The following is a 12,987-nucleotide window of genomic DNA, read 5'->3' on the forward strand; positions in this document are numbered from 1 at the left end:
ACTGAAAATAATGTTTTAAAAACTCATTGTGAATATCCTGAAATATACACCTATTTTGGGGTATCATTCACATTCTAAAATCTCTTGCACTATGTGATTCAAGAGATGGCTGCTCATGTTTATCATTACAGACTGTAACTATAAAAATGGTTTTCTCTGTGAAACTACTCTTAAGAATTAAGTATCTAAGAACATTTTAATGAGGCTCTGTATTCTGAGTATCATTAATAGATGTGTTTCTGCCATATTGATTTGCCAAATTTTTTACAATACTTTGCCTTTTATAGTATATACACATCTAAAAACTTTTTTCTGGTATTAGAAGAATTTATTTAAAATTATATTCTAAAATATATCATTAGTATTCTTAACACATCAGGTAGACCGGCTTTAGTTTTAAGGAAAGCCAACGTAAGTACTTTTTCTAGGCTAGTTACTGCCCTGAATCTTAATAAGTCTGCTAGCTAACAGTGCTAGATTTTGATGTTTTAAGTTAATATTAATTTCTAACATGAGCCATAAAATATTATCTTTCATTTGTTAGTTATTACTCTATTAATTTTATTTTATTTTTTTCTCCTTTATTTATTTATTTTTTCAGTGGGTTTTGTCATACATTGATATGAATCAGCCATAGATTTACACGTATTCCCCATCCCGATCCCCCCTCCCACCTCCCTCTCCACCTGATTCCTCTGGGTCTTCCCAGTGCACCAGGCCCGAGCACTTGTCTCGTGCATCGTATTATATGATTTTAACAAACTGGAAACAGTTTCTTTTGCATGGCAAATTTAAAAAAAAGAAACGAAGAATAATTCAAGACTGATAATTAAGGCATATGACACCTATAATTTTAAACCCCTGATGTGTTGGGTTGGCCAATAAGTTCAGTTGGGTTAACAAAGAAGGAACATTTTGGCCAACCCAGTTGTTTCAGTATCTCCTGCATATCTATGTAAAATGTACATTAGTATTGTGTTTTATGTTTCTAAGACAACTTTATTGCTTTTGTGTCTTTTTTTTCCCTAAAGAAAATATTTCTTTAACATTTTGCTTTAAATATTTTCTTATTAGAAAGACTAGCAAGGAGCAGAATGCCCTGATATATTTCTGTGCTCAGCAGTTTTTCTTTCTGTCTCTCTCTGCCCCTCCCTCACTTGCTCCCTTACTTTTATTCCCTTCTTTCCCCACTTTCCCTCTGTTAACCTCTTTACACCTGTTCTACTTTTTTTCTTAACAAAAATAATGTAACAAAATCTATATTCCTGCTTCTTAGAATTGATAACTTGTAGTGTTTTATGAAGACATTATGACCTACTGATTTTCTTTTTATTATGTGCTATATTGGCAACTAATAGTGTTCATTCAAACTTTTATTGAAAGATATAGTTGCAGTATGTGTTTTTAAAAATCCATTTTCCTGAATAGCATAATAATCGTTAAAAGAATGAGCCTCATTTCCACTTTACCACTGCCAGTTCTCTGGTAGTTAAAATTTCAAGATGATATTAGAAGTACTCTTAAAATTATTTTATGTAAAGTACATATAAATTTCATGATAAAACTATCATTTGAATGAAGCCATAAAGTATTAAAAGTTTTGAATACAAAAATATGGTGAGAGAAGTATCTATATATGAAAAAGAGAAACATATATTTTAATTTAGTTGGGTGTTAGAATATATGAAGTGAAGGAATGGAAAACAAGATTGAAATCTGAATGATGAACAGGCTATGGAAGTCATGCTCCTAAGTATTCCTAAGAATCAGTGCTGTGTTTTAGTGTACTTTGTAGTAAAATATATTGGAGAATATTTACATAAACTTGAGGAGACTTTAAAATATAGTCATGGCTGTTAGTTATATATTTAATATCACAGTAAGTCAAACTAGGCAGTATGTGAACTGAGAAATTTTAGATGTACAAGCTGGGTTTAGAAAACACAGAGGAGCCAGGGATCAAATTGCCAACATTCATTAAATTATAGAGTAGCAAAGAAGTTCCAGGACAACATCTACTTCTGCTTCATTGACTATGAAAAAGCCTTTGTGTGGATCACAGCAAACTATGGAAAATTCTTACAAGAGATGGGAATACCAGAATTCCCTTACCTGTTTCCTATGAAACTAGTATGTAGGTCAAGAAACAACAGTTAGAACCAGATGTGGATTAATGGACTGGTTCAAAATTTGGAAAGGGGTAAGTCAAGGCTGTATATTGTCACCCTACTTATTTAACTTCTATACAGAGTACATCATGCCAAATGCTGGACTGGATGAATTTCAAGCTGGAATCAAGATTTCTGGGAGCAGTATCCACAACCTTGGAGATGCAAATGATACCACCCTAATGGCAGAAAACAAAGGGGAACTAAAGAGCCTCTTGGTTAGCATGAAAGAGGAGAGTGTAAAAACTCACTTAAAATTCAACATTCAAAAAATTAAGATCATGGCATCTGGTCCCATCACTTCATGGAAAATAGAAATGAAAAAAGTGAAAACAGTCACATATTTTTATTCCTGAGGGCTCCAAAACCATTGCAGATGGTGACTGCAGCCATGAAATTAGAAGATACTTGCTCCTTGGAAGGAAAGCTATGACAAATCTAGACAGCATATTAAAAAACAGTGCTATCACTTTGCCAGCAAAGGTCCATTTAGTCAAAGCTATGGTTTTTCCAGAAGTCACGCAGATGTCTGAGTTGGACCATAAAGAAGGTTGAGTGCTGAAGAATTGATACTTTCGATATGTGGTACTGGAGAAGACTCTTGAGAGTCACTTGGACTGCAAGGAGATCAAACCAGTCAATCCTAAAGGAAATCAACCCTGAATATTCACTGGAAGGATTGATGCTGAAGCTGAAGCCCCAATACTTTGGTCACCTGATGCGAAGAGCCAACTTACTGGGAGTGATGCTGATGCTGGAAAAGATTGAGGGCGGCAGAAGAGGACAACAGAGAATGAGATGGTTGGATGGCATCATCAGCTCAATTGACATGCGTTTGCACTAACTCCAGGAGATAGTGAAGGACAGAGAAGCCTGGTGCACTGACGTCCATGGGGTCACAAAGAGTCAGACATGGTTTACCGACTGGACAACAGCAAAACTAAGCAGATGACTTCTGGGGATTCATATTTTTAAAATGGCAAGCTGTTTTAATTATGTGGACATCTTTCTTTGTCAGATATGAAATCCATTATTTCCCCTATTATTTAGGGGTATTAGAAAACACAGTAAGATTGCTATCTTACTTTATTTCTCTCAAGCTTTATTGAGCTTTAATTGACAAATAAAAATAAAAGGCATTTAAAGTATACAACATGATGATTTGATATATGTGTATATTGTGAAAGTATTCCTCTCATCAAACTAGTTACTATATCCATCACCTCACAGATTTATTTTTTGGTGAGAACATTTAAGTTCTCCTTTCTTAGCAAATTTCAATTATACAATACAGCATTATCTACTGTAGTTACCATGGTATACATTAGATTGTCAGACCTTAGTTATTTTGTAGCTGAAAATTCGTATCCTTTTTTACAGAGCTTTCCCTCCCTATTTCCCCACCCTTCAGGAAACACTTTTCTATTCTCTGAATCTGAGTTTGATTTTTTTTTCTTTCCAGATTCCACATATAACTGTTACCATGTGATATTTGTTGTTCTTTGCCTGGATTATTTTGCTTATGATAATGCCTTCCAAGTTCATCCATATTATTGTAAGTGACATAATTTCATTTTGTTAAACACCTTTTTTAAAAAATTTTTTTTGGCCATATCACACCACATGTGGGATCCTCGTTCTCCACCATTTGCACTGGAAGCACATAATCTTAACCACTGGACTGCCAAGAAAGTCCCTGATTTCTTTAAAAAGCTCATTGATATTCCATTGTGTATATATGTACTGCATTTTCTTGATCTATTCATCTCTAACTATGGTTGATGAACACTTAGATTGTTTTTATATCTTGGCTATGTAATAATGAACACGTGACTAGAGCTGTCTCTTTGAGATATTGATTTCTCTTGGATACATACCCAGAAGTGGGATTGCTGAATCATGTACGTGGTAGCTCTGTTTTTAATTTCTTGAGGAAATTCCATACTGTTTTCTGTAGGTGCTGCTGCTAAGTCACTTCAGTCGTGTCCGACTCTGTGCAGCCCCATAGACGGCAGCCTACCAGGCTCACCCTCCCTGGGATTCTCCAGGCAAGAACACTGGAGTGGGTTGCCATTTCCTTCTCCAAAGCATGAAAGTGAAAAGTGAAAGTGAACTTGCTCAGTCATGTCTGACTCTTTGCTACCCCGCGGACTGCAGCCCACCAGGCTCCTTTGTCCATGGGATTTTCCATGCAAGAGTACTAGAGTGGGTTGCCGTTGGCTTCTTCAGGTTTCCATAGTGACAGCACCAATTTACATTGCTAGCAGCAGTTTATAGGGGTTCCCTCTTTTCTACTTCCCAGCACTTCTTTCCTTTTAAAAAGACATTTATTTATATATTTATTTATTTGGCTGTACCCTGCCTTAGTTGCAGCACTCAGGATCTTTGATCTTCACCGCAGCATGCAAACTCTTAGTTGGTGCATGTGGGATCTATTTACCTGACCAGAGATTGAACCCAGGGTCCCTGCATTGGGAATAGGAGTCTTAGCCACCAGACCACCAGGGAAGTACTCCTAGCATTTATCTTTTTTCTTTTTGATAAAAGTAATCCTCACTGGAGTGTGATGATAAATCATTGTGGTTTTAATTTGCATTTTCTTGATAGTTATGTTGAGCATGTTTTCATGTACCTCTTAGCCATTTGTATGTCTTTTTTTGGAAAAGTGTCTATTCTTTGCCAATTTTTAAATTGGGTTACTTGCATTTTTGTTATGGAGTAATATGAGTTCCTAGTTCCTTACATATTTTAGATATTGATTCCTTGTCAGATATAAAATTTGCAAATATTTCATATAGGGGGTCTGTTCCCAGAACAGAGCTGTCATCAGAGATATCTGCAAATATGGACTGGGTGTGATGTGGGAAACCCGGCAGGACCTGCAGATCAGTTTCCAATCTGTGTTCCATTGTCTGCATGGCCCATCAAACATTTATGTACCAAACATTTGCTTTTCCATCACCATATGAATTGCCTTTCTCCCCTGTGAAGTCCCAAACCACTATTCCTGATATCATTTTGTGTCTTCAGGTGAAGATGGTATTTAAGGTGAGGACTTTAGCCATTTTGGTTAATTACTCAGTCTTCCATGGTCTCTTTCATGTATGGAGAAGGAAATGGCAACCCACTCCAGTATTGTTGCCAGAAAAATTCCATGGACAGAGGAGCCTGGTGGGTCGCAAAGAGTCAGACATGACTGAGCAACTAACTTGGAGGGGCTTCCCTGTGTCCCTGGTGGCTTAAGTCAGTAAGGAATCCACCTGCAATGCAGGAGACTGCCTGCAGTATAGGAGACCAGGGTTCAATCCCTAGGTCAGGAAGTTCCCCTGGAGAAGGAAATGGCAACCCACTCCAGTATTCTTGCCTGGAAAATCCCCATGGACAGAGTAGTCTGGCAGGCTACAGTCCACGGGGTTGCAAAGAGTCAGACACGACTGTGTGACTGAACCACCGCTTTCATGCATACATGTTGTTAAACTTGAGCTTGGCTTTCTCCTGTTAATGTGTCTCATGTCAACTTAATTCTTAGACCAGTCAGAAGAACCTAGAAGGGCAGATGAAAATTTTTTTCTGTCTGACACAATCTTGGTTAACCCTTGGGAGAAAGAAACAACTTTGTTGTCTTATTTTAATGTTAATCTAAGCGAAACCATTAGAAGCAACTGTTAGAAATATGTATATATGTAAAGAGAGAAGGAGAGCCCTCCCAACATGCACACATATAAGTGCATACGTACAAATACATACCTGACATAGCCAAATTAAAAAAATCACTTTTGGATTGTTAGCTATTTTAACTGTACATCTCTTTAATGGGACTTCCCTGGTAGCTCAGCTGGTAAAGAATCTGCTTACAATGCAGGAGACCCTGGTTCAATTCCTGGCTCGAGGAGATCCGCTGGAGAAGGGATAGGCTTCCCACTCCAGTATTCTTGGGCTTCTTGGTGGCTCAGCTGGTAAAGAATCCATCTGCAGTGTGGAAGATCTGGGTTCAGTCCCTGGGTTGGGAAGATCCCCTGAAGAAGGACGGCTCCACCCACTCCGGTATTCTGGCCTGGAGAATCCCATGGACGGTATAGTCCATGGGGTCACGAAGAGTTGGACACAACGGAGCCACTTTCACTTTTCACTTTTTTTCCCTCTTTAGTGGACATTTACACTCTTTGACATTCCAGTATCTGAGCTTGTCTACTTCTGAGGTGTTTCTCACTGTATGAATTTTGATATAGGCACAGCCCACCTCAGTATTCTTGCCTGGGGAATCCCAAGAACAGAGTAGTCTGACAGGCTATGGTCCATAGGGTCACAAAGAGTCAGACACAACTGAAGTGACTTAGCATGCACACACAGCACCGCCTACCTACCTCTGTAGAATCTAGAAGAGAAAAAAACCAAACACACCTGTTTCAGCCTGTTTTGCTAACAGTGAATCGGCATGTGATCTAAGCTGAGACTGAGGCATTTATCTTTTACCTTGACTCAAGTTAGTAACCCAAAGAAATAAGGCCTGCAGGGTGCCTATTCTAGTTGTAGGAGCTGCAGGAGCTGCAGCAGGATTGAATTTCAGGGTTAGTAACACTAGAAGATGCCAGGAGAGGAGGTTGTGCATTGTTGAGGAGCAGAGACGCTGCAGCCAGTGGGGCCCGGTGGTCACAGGCGCTGGCAGCGGTGTCCCTTTGAGACGGATCTGGTGCAGTTTTGACCGTGCCATCACAGCTGCTTCGTCTTCCTTCTTCCTGCCAGTTGCCAAACCTGCCTCCTCAGCCCTTTGGCAGATCTACCGGTTATCCAACTTCCTTTTAACTTATTTTCTATTTAAATTAACCAAAGATGCTTTCCTTTCTTGTACCTATGAATCCTAACTGATATTCTTTTTTAATGTAAGTTGTTGAAAGTGACTGTATTCAGTAAAACATTTAGACATAGAGTACTGCTTAGAGTAACATTGTTGCCTTAATAATAGTCTAAAATGTTTAGTTTAAGAAATTACCTTTGACTTATACATCAGGATCCATTTTTACTTTTGTTGTGGTTTAGTGATAGTAGGCTGATAGAGCAATTGGTCTTGAATTCCTAATTAATTTTTTCTTAGGCAAATAGAAATGGGGATTATCTAGTACATAGAATTTGGTAAAAGCCATAAGATAATGTCCTGGATAATGGAAAATCAGCCTGGAATAAGTTCATTTGTTTTGTACTTAAGAAGACTATATTTAGTTTTTGACTTATCCCTAATTATATTGATCTTTACAACGTGGAACTACTTACAAAATTGATGTTTCTATTTTCTCTTCATAATCTGGATTGTGAAGTTTTATTACAGCATCTTCTTATATTTCTGAACTTTGAAAAGTCACTTTTTTTTCTGTGCCATAGTTTTTTAAGTTTTGAAATGATGGAGAATAAACTAATCTCAAAGGTCCTTTCTAGCCTTAGCATTTGATGAGTTAATGAAATATAATTTATTTCCTTTTTTTCCCTAAAGTTTGAATGCCAACAGTATACTTATGATGCAGCATGGAGCATGATAGATTGGATTTATTTTTCAGTGACCTCAAAATGATCAATTTAAGACATCTATTGGGAAATATGTTAAATAATAAGTTCAATAAGCAGCAGAGTCTAGGGATATTCAGAACTGTCCTTCATGTAGTTTATGAAAATCATTTGGAAAAATGAATAGCTCTGTTTATTCACAGTTAGCATGCTTAGAAGGAAGTAGAATGCACTGATTTAAAATTTCAAAGCTAGAATTCTTGAATTTGAATCCTGGCTCTGTCACTTATTAGCAGTGTGACCTTGGACAAATTAATTAACCTCTCTATGTCTAGTTTATTCATCAGTAAAATGGGAGTAAAAATAGAACTTACCTTATAGAGTTGCTATGAAGATTAAATGAGTTTTTACATGTAGACTCTGGAGTATCTAGAATGATGCAAGATATATGGTACTTATTATTAGCAATTTTATTTTCATGTTATTGCATAATATCATATAACTAGAATACATTTTGTTATTTTATTTATAATTCTTAAATATTGAATTTGAGACCATAATTCATGGATGTCCAAAAGATACATTGTGCGTATTTGCTTTTATTATCAATAAATGTTTTATAGCATTTCACTATTATTAATAGAGCAAATATTTTATAACTCTTAAATGCTGCATTATCATTGGGATTCAGTGCAGTTTTTGGCACGAAGATTATGTGGTCTGAAGCACATCCATAATGACTAGCAGTGTTTTAAAGAAGTTCTGAGGTTTCAGATACACGTAGCTAATGTAACTGAAGTTGCTCTAATAATAAACTTAACATTTCATTAGATGCTATATAGATTTTTATCTTCTCTCTATTCTGTGTTAATTTTAGTAGAATATTGAATTACAAGGAAAGGCAAAGAAAATAGCAGTGTTGACCTAGAATATTGCTATCAGATAAGAGTATTTCAGTGATACATTCTTTCCAATGCACTGATTTCTCTGCTTATCTTGATTTTTATAATTGATTTATTTTATGCTTAATTATTCACCGTAGGTCTAGAGTCTGTTTTATTAGTTCTTGGATTTTTTATCCAGGAAAATTTTGTGAAACAGTATATATTTTATAAATAATTTGACAACATTTGTATAGTTTCTTCTCAGAAAATAATTATTGTTACTTTTAGATTTTAATTCCAAATCTTCAATTTAGATAAAATGGCAGTTGTTTTAGAGACCACTTACTTAATCATTACAAAATAATCCTGCTTCCCTTTTCAGGACCAGGGTTCTGATCAAGCAGGAAAGGAGAAAGCAGAAGGTAAAGAAAAAATATTTTTATTGTGTCTCGTAGTGTTACAAGAACAGTGATATTTTGGAGCATTTTTCCAAGGTTAATAAATTCACCTGAGTGAAACTGGAAGACCATCTTAGTTTCTTCATTCTTATAGATAGCTTAATTAGCTACCCATTTTTCTCAGGCACAGAATTATGGAGCATTGTTGATTCTTGTTGTCATCTACTTCCAAAATATCCCAAGTCTGATCACTTCTCACAGTACTATTAGCCCCCTTATCCACATCATTATCATTTGTTGCCCAGGGTACTATAATAACCTTATAACCTATCTCCTACTTTTTCAAAATAGTGTTTTTTAAAAATAATTACATTGATTGTATAACATAGTAAAGTTGAGCATGTATCTTGCAAAAAAGTGATATATATCCCAAGGAAACTTCCATATGTGCAACTTGAGATATGTGCATGCTTCTTTGGATCTTTGTTGTTGTTGAATAGCAAACAAAGAGAGAAGAAGAAAGAGAGGAAGAAGGAGGACAGGATACAGGGGAGAGAGAAGGGAGCACCAAATAAATGTCCAGGAGCAGTAGAATGGTTAAGCAACTTGTGGTATACCCAAGGTATAGCAGTGAAAATGTATCATCTGCATGTAATTATTGTAGATAAATCTCAAAAACAGAATGTTGAGCAAATGAAGAAACTCACAGAAAAATACAAGCAGTGAGATTTCATTTGCAAAATGTCCTAAAACAGTAAAAATATGTTCAGAGGTGCAAGTGAAAGTCGCTCAGTAGTGTCTGACTCTTTGCAAGCCCATGGACTATATAGTCCATGGAATTCTCCAGGCCGAATGCTGGAGTGGGTAGCCTTTCCCTTCTCCAGGGGATCTTCCCAACCCAGGGATCGAACCCAGGTCTCCCACATTGCAGATGGATTCTTTACCAGCTGAGTCACCAGGGAAACCCAAGAATACTGGAGTGGGAAGCCTATCCCTTCTCCAGCGGATCTTCCTGACCCAGGAATTGAACTGGGGTCTCCTGCATTGCAGGTGGATTCTTTACCAACTGAGCTACCAGTGAAGTCTCAGAGGTAGTCAAATTTAAAGAAAAGTTAAGGGAGTGATTGTGATGAAAGTAGGATATTTATTACCTCAGTGAAGTGATGCGTTATTGTAAACTTAACCTTTTTTTTAAAATTATTACTACTGAGGCTGACTGTCTTTTCATTCAGATTTTCTGCTTCATGAGATACATTTCCAGATATTTCTTTCATTTTTTATTTGGGTTGTTTGTCTTTTTCTTACTGTATTTTTATATATCTAGGAATTCTATGTCAGTTATATGTGTACTCAGTAGCTTTTATTTTTACTTTCTTAATGATATCTTTGAAGGAAAGTTCTCACTTTTAATGTCATTGAATTTATCAAAAATTTTTTCTGCTCTTTTTTCTTTTTGTATTCTGTTCTTCACACAATTGTTAGCATGATTTTTTTTTTTAGAAAAACACAAACCAGAATCTATCATTTCCTTAAAAACCTCAATTGCTTTTCATTGCTTTTAGAATAAATCTGATTTAACCATAGCTTGACAATCCCAGGTGATATAGTGGTAAAGAATCCACCTGCCAATGCAGGAGATGTGGATTCAATCCCTGGGATGGGAAGAGCCCCTGGAGTAGGAAATGGCAACTCACGTGACCATTATTCTTACCTGAGAAATTTTTTCTTGTCCTTCCATGGACAGAGAAGCCAGGTGGGCCACATGTGGGGCCACAAAGAGTCAGACATGATTGAGCAGCACGCATGCAACTATAGCCTAAGAGGACCTAAAGGATCTGCATTCTGCCTGCTTCTCTGACCTTATGTTTTACTACTCCCCATGTTGTTCATTGCATTTCAACCACAGTGACTTTCTTTCTGCCACTCTTCTTCCCTTTCTCTGGAATAGCCTCCCTTGAGATATTTTGTGTCTGGCTTGTCAATATTTGGGTCTCAGCTAAAGTATCTGTTAGACTGACTTTCTCTGATCACTACATCTAAATAGCTCCCACCCTCCAGTTACTGTTTCTTCAGTATTCCCTTTTATTTATCACTCTTTTCAAAGTCTTATATTTTCTTATAAATTTATTGATTCTGTTCTCTTCTCACACCCCTATTAATATATATTCATAAAAAAGGGATCTTACCACTTTTAATCATTCTGTATCTCCTATGTCTAGAATTGTGTGTAACATAGGCACTTGATACTAAATAATCTATGAATGTAGTCTGTTTCCAGACCATTTTTTAAAAAATTAATGTTAAAACTATTTGGATCATTCTTTTGAACATTTATAAGAAATGACTCATGGCGCTTTCCTAAAGGATTGATCTCTAGTCATGTCACTTTCTTACTCTTTGAAAATTTCATACCATCCTTTGTCTCCTCAAGCCTCTCTTCCCCAACCCTGTTCTTTTTTCCTTCATACTAATTAGATGACCTTGCCTCATATTTCCAAAGAAATAGAAGCTATCAGATGAGAATTATCTCACATTTCTACCACCAAAAGTATAGGAGGCTGTGAAATTTAGACTCTTTAGGCAAACTGCTAGTTTCATGGTTGACTTTAATTCATGTGTAAACATATAAAGTATGTCACAAGAATATAAAAATATTGTCATTTATTTGATTGCATTATTGCTTTTTATTATTTATGATTCTGCCTGAAACCATATAGTTGCTGCAATAACTTTCTATTTATAATTATTTTAGGAATATTTTGAAAAGAAAAGGTTAAAATCAAAAATGAAATTACTGGGAGTTTTATCCCCTGTCAATAATTCTACTGTCAGTTTAGACCTCCTTAACCTGTATATGGTAAATCAGATATCTTGCCAGAAGAAAACATCTGGTAAGTAAATTTTTCTAATACCATTTTTTAAATTTCATTGTGATTATAAGATTTAGTTTTCTAATAAGTGTAATTTTAGAACTCAAAAGGATGTGGAAAGGAAACTTTTAAAACTTAGTTGCCTGCTTAAATAAGATTTGTTAATTTTTGCTTAAAGTCTCTTATTCCTTAATCCATTTATTTTTATTTTTAGTTTGTATAAATGTTATATAAAATTAATTTTATAAGGTATGGTTAGACTTATTACAGTGCAGCTGTTTCAGTTACTACATTATTCTGTCTTGGCAGTTAGTTACCAAAGTTCAGCTAAAGAGCAGGAAATAAATGTATTTATTATCTTATACTATTTAGAGAATCTGTTTAAAAAGGAAGAGATGAAAAGATTTTTGTCTCAATAATTAGTTTCCTATCTCACAACATAAATAATTTCTCAGGCATTCTTGGGGTGTTAATTATAGTAGTCTTAATACTTCAAAATAAAGTTCATTTTGGCTTGCACTTTGATTCTTTAAGTAAATAAAAAAGGTTAATCAGACTATTTTTTTTCCTATCTCAAGGGACCTTTGTCTGATACTTAATTTTTAAAACAAGTGCTAAAATGAGAGCTTAAAAGAGTTCATAAATGATAGATAGAAATTGATTATAGTATTCTTAGTATCCCCTCTTTTCCTTTCTCTGTCATTTTTTGTTTCTCCCTCCACAGAGCGGTTTACACAAGTGAAAAACTTTTACTGTAGTAAAAGTAAATACATAATTCATGGGCTTTAGGAACAAAAGTTTTTGTTGTAAATCTGGTTTTACTTTCTTCACTTACATAATACTCTTGTCAACTATACTCACCTTTTACGTTAGATCTTCAGATCTTAATCGTCATACAGCTCAGAGTTTGTGCCCTTTTGCCAGCCTCTGCCTATTTCCCCTTCTCTCTCATCCTCAGCCCCTGGAAACCACTTTTCTACTCTGTGTTTCTATGAGTTTGACTTTCTTTTTTTAAGAGGTTCCTCATGTAAGTGATACCATGCTGTATTTGTCTTTTTCTGTCTGGCTTATTTCACTTAGCATAATATTTTCAGGGTCCATCCATGTTGTCATAATTGGCAGGATTTTCTTCCTTCTCAAGGCTAAAGACTATTTTGTGTATACCCTATCT

General features: G+C 35.8%; 1 protein-coding gene across 1 annotated transcript in view; it reads left to right on the top strand.

Annotated features, from left to right (window-relative positions):
* The window catches only part of C25H12orf40 (chromosome 25 C12orf40 homolog), an 81,939-nt gene that overhangs the window by 11,449 nt on the left and 57,503 nt on the right, over positions 1–12,987 (top strand). The window contains exons 3-4 of the mRNA XM_043447091.1: positions 8,931–8,970; positions 11,699–11,837. Of these exons, the coding sequence (XP_043303026.1) occupies positions 8,931–8,970; positions 11,699–11,837 (179 nt within the window). The remainder of the gene's footprint in view (positions 1–8,930; positions 8,971–11,698; positions 11,838–12,987) is intronic.

Source organism: Cervus canadensis, chromosome 25 (genome assembly GCF_019320065.1).
Source record: "Cervus canadensis isolate Bull #8, Minnesota chromosome 25, ASM1932006v1, whole genome shotgun sequence".
Lineage (NCBI taxonomy): Eukaryota > Metazoa > Chordata > Mammalia > Artiodactyla > Cervidae > Cervus > Cervus canadensis.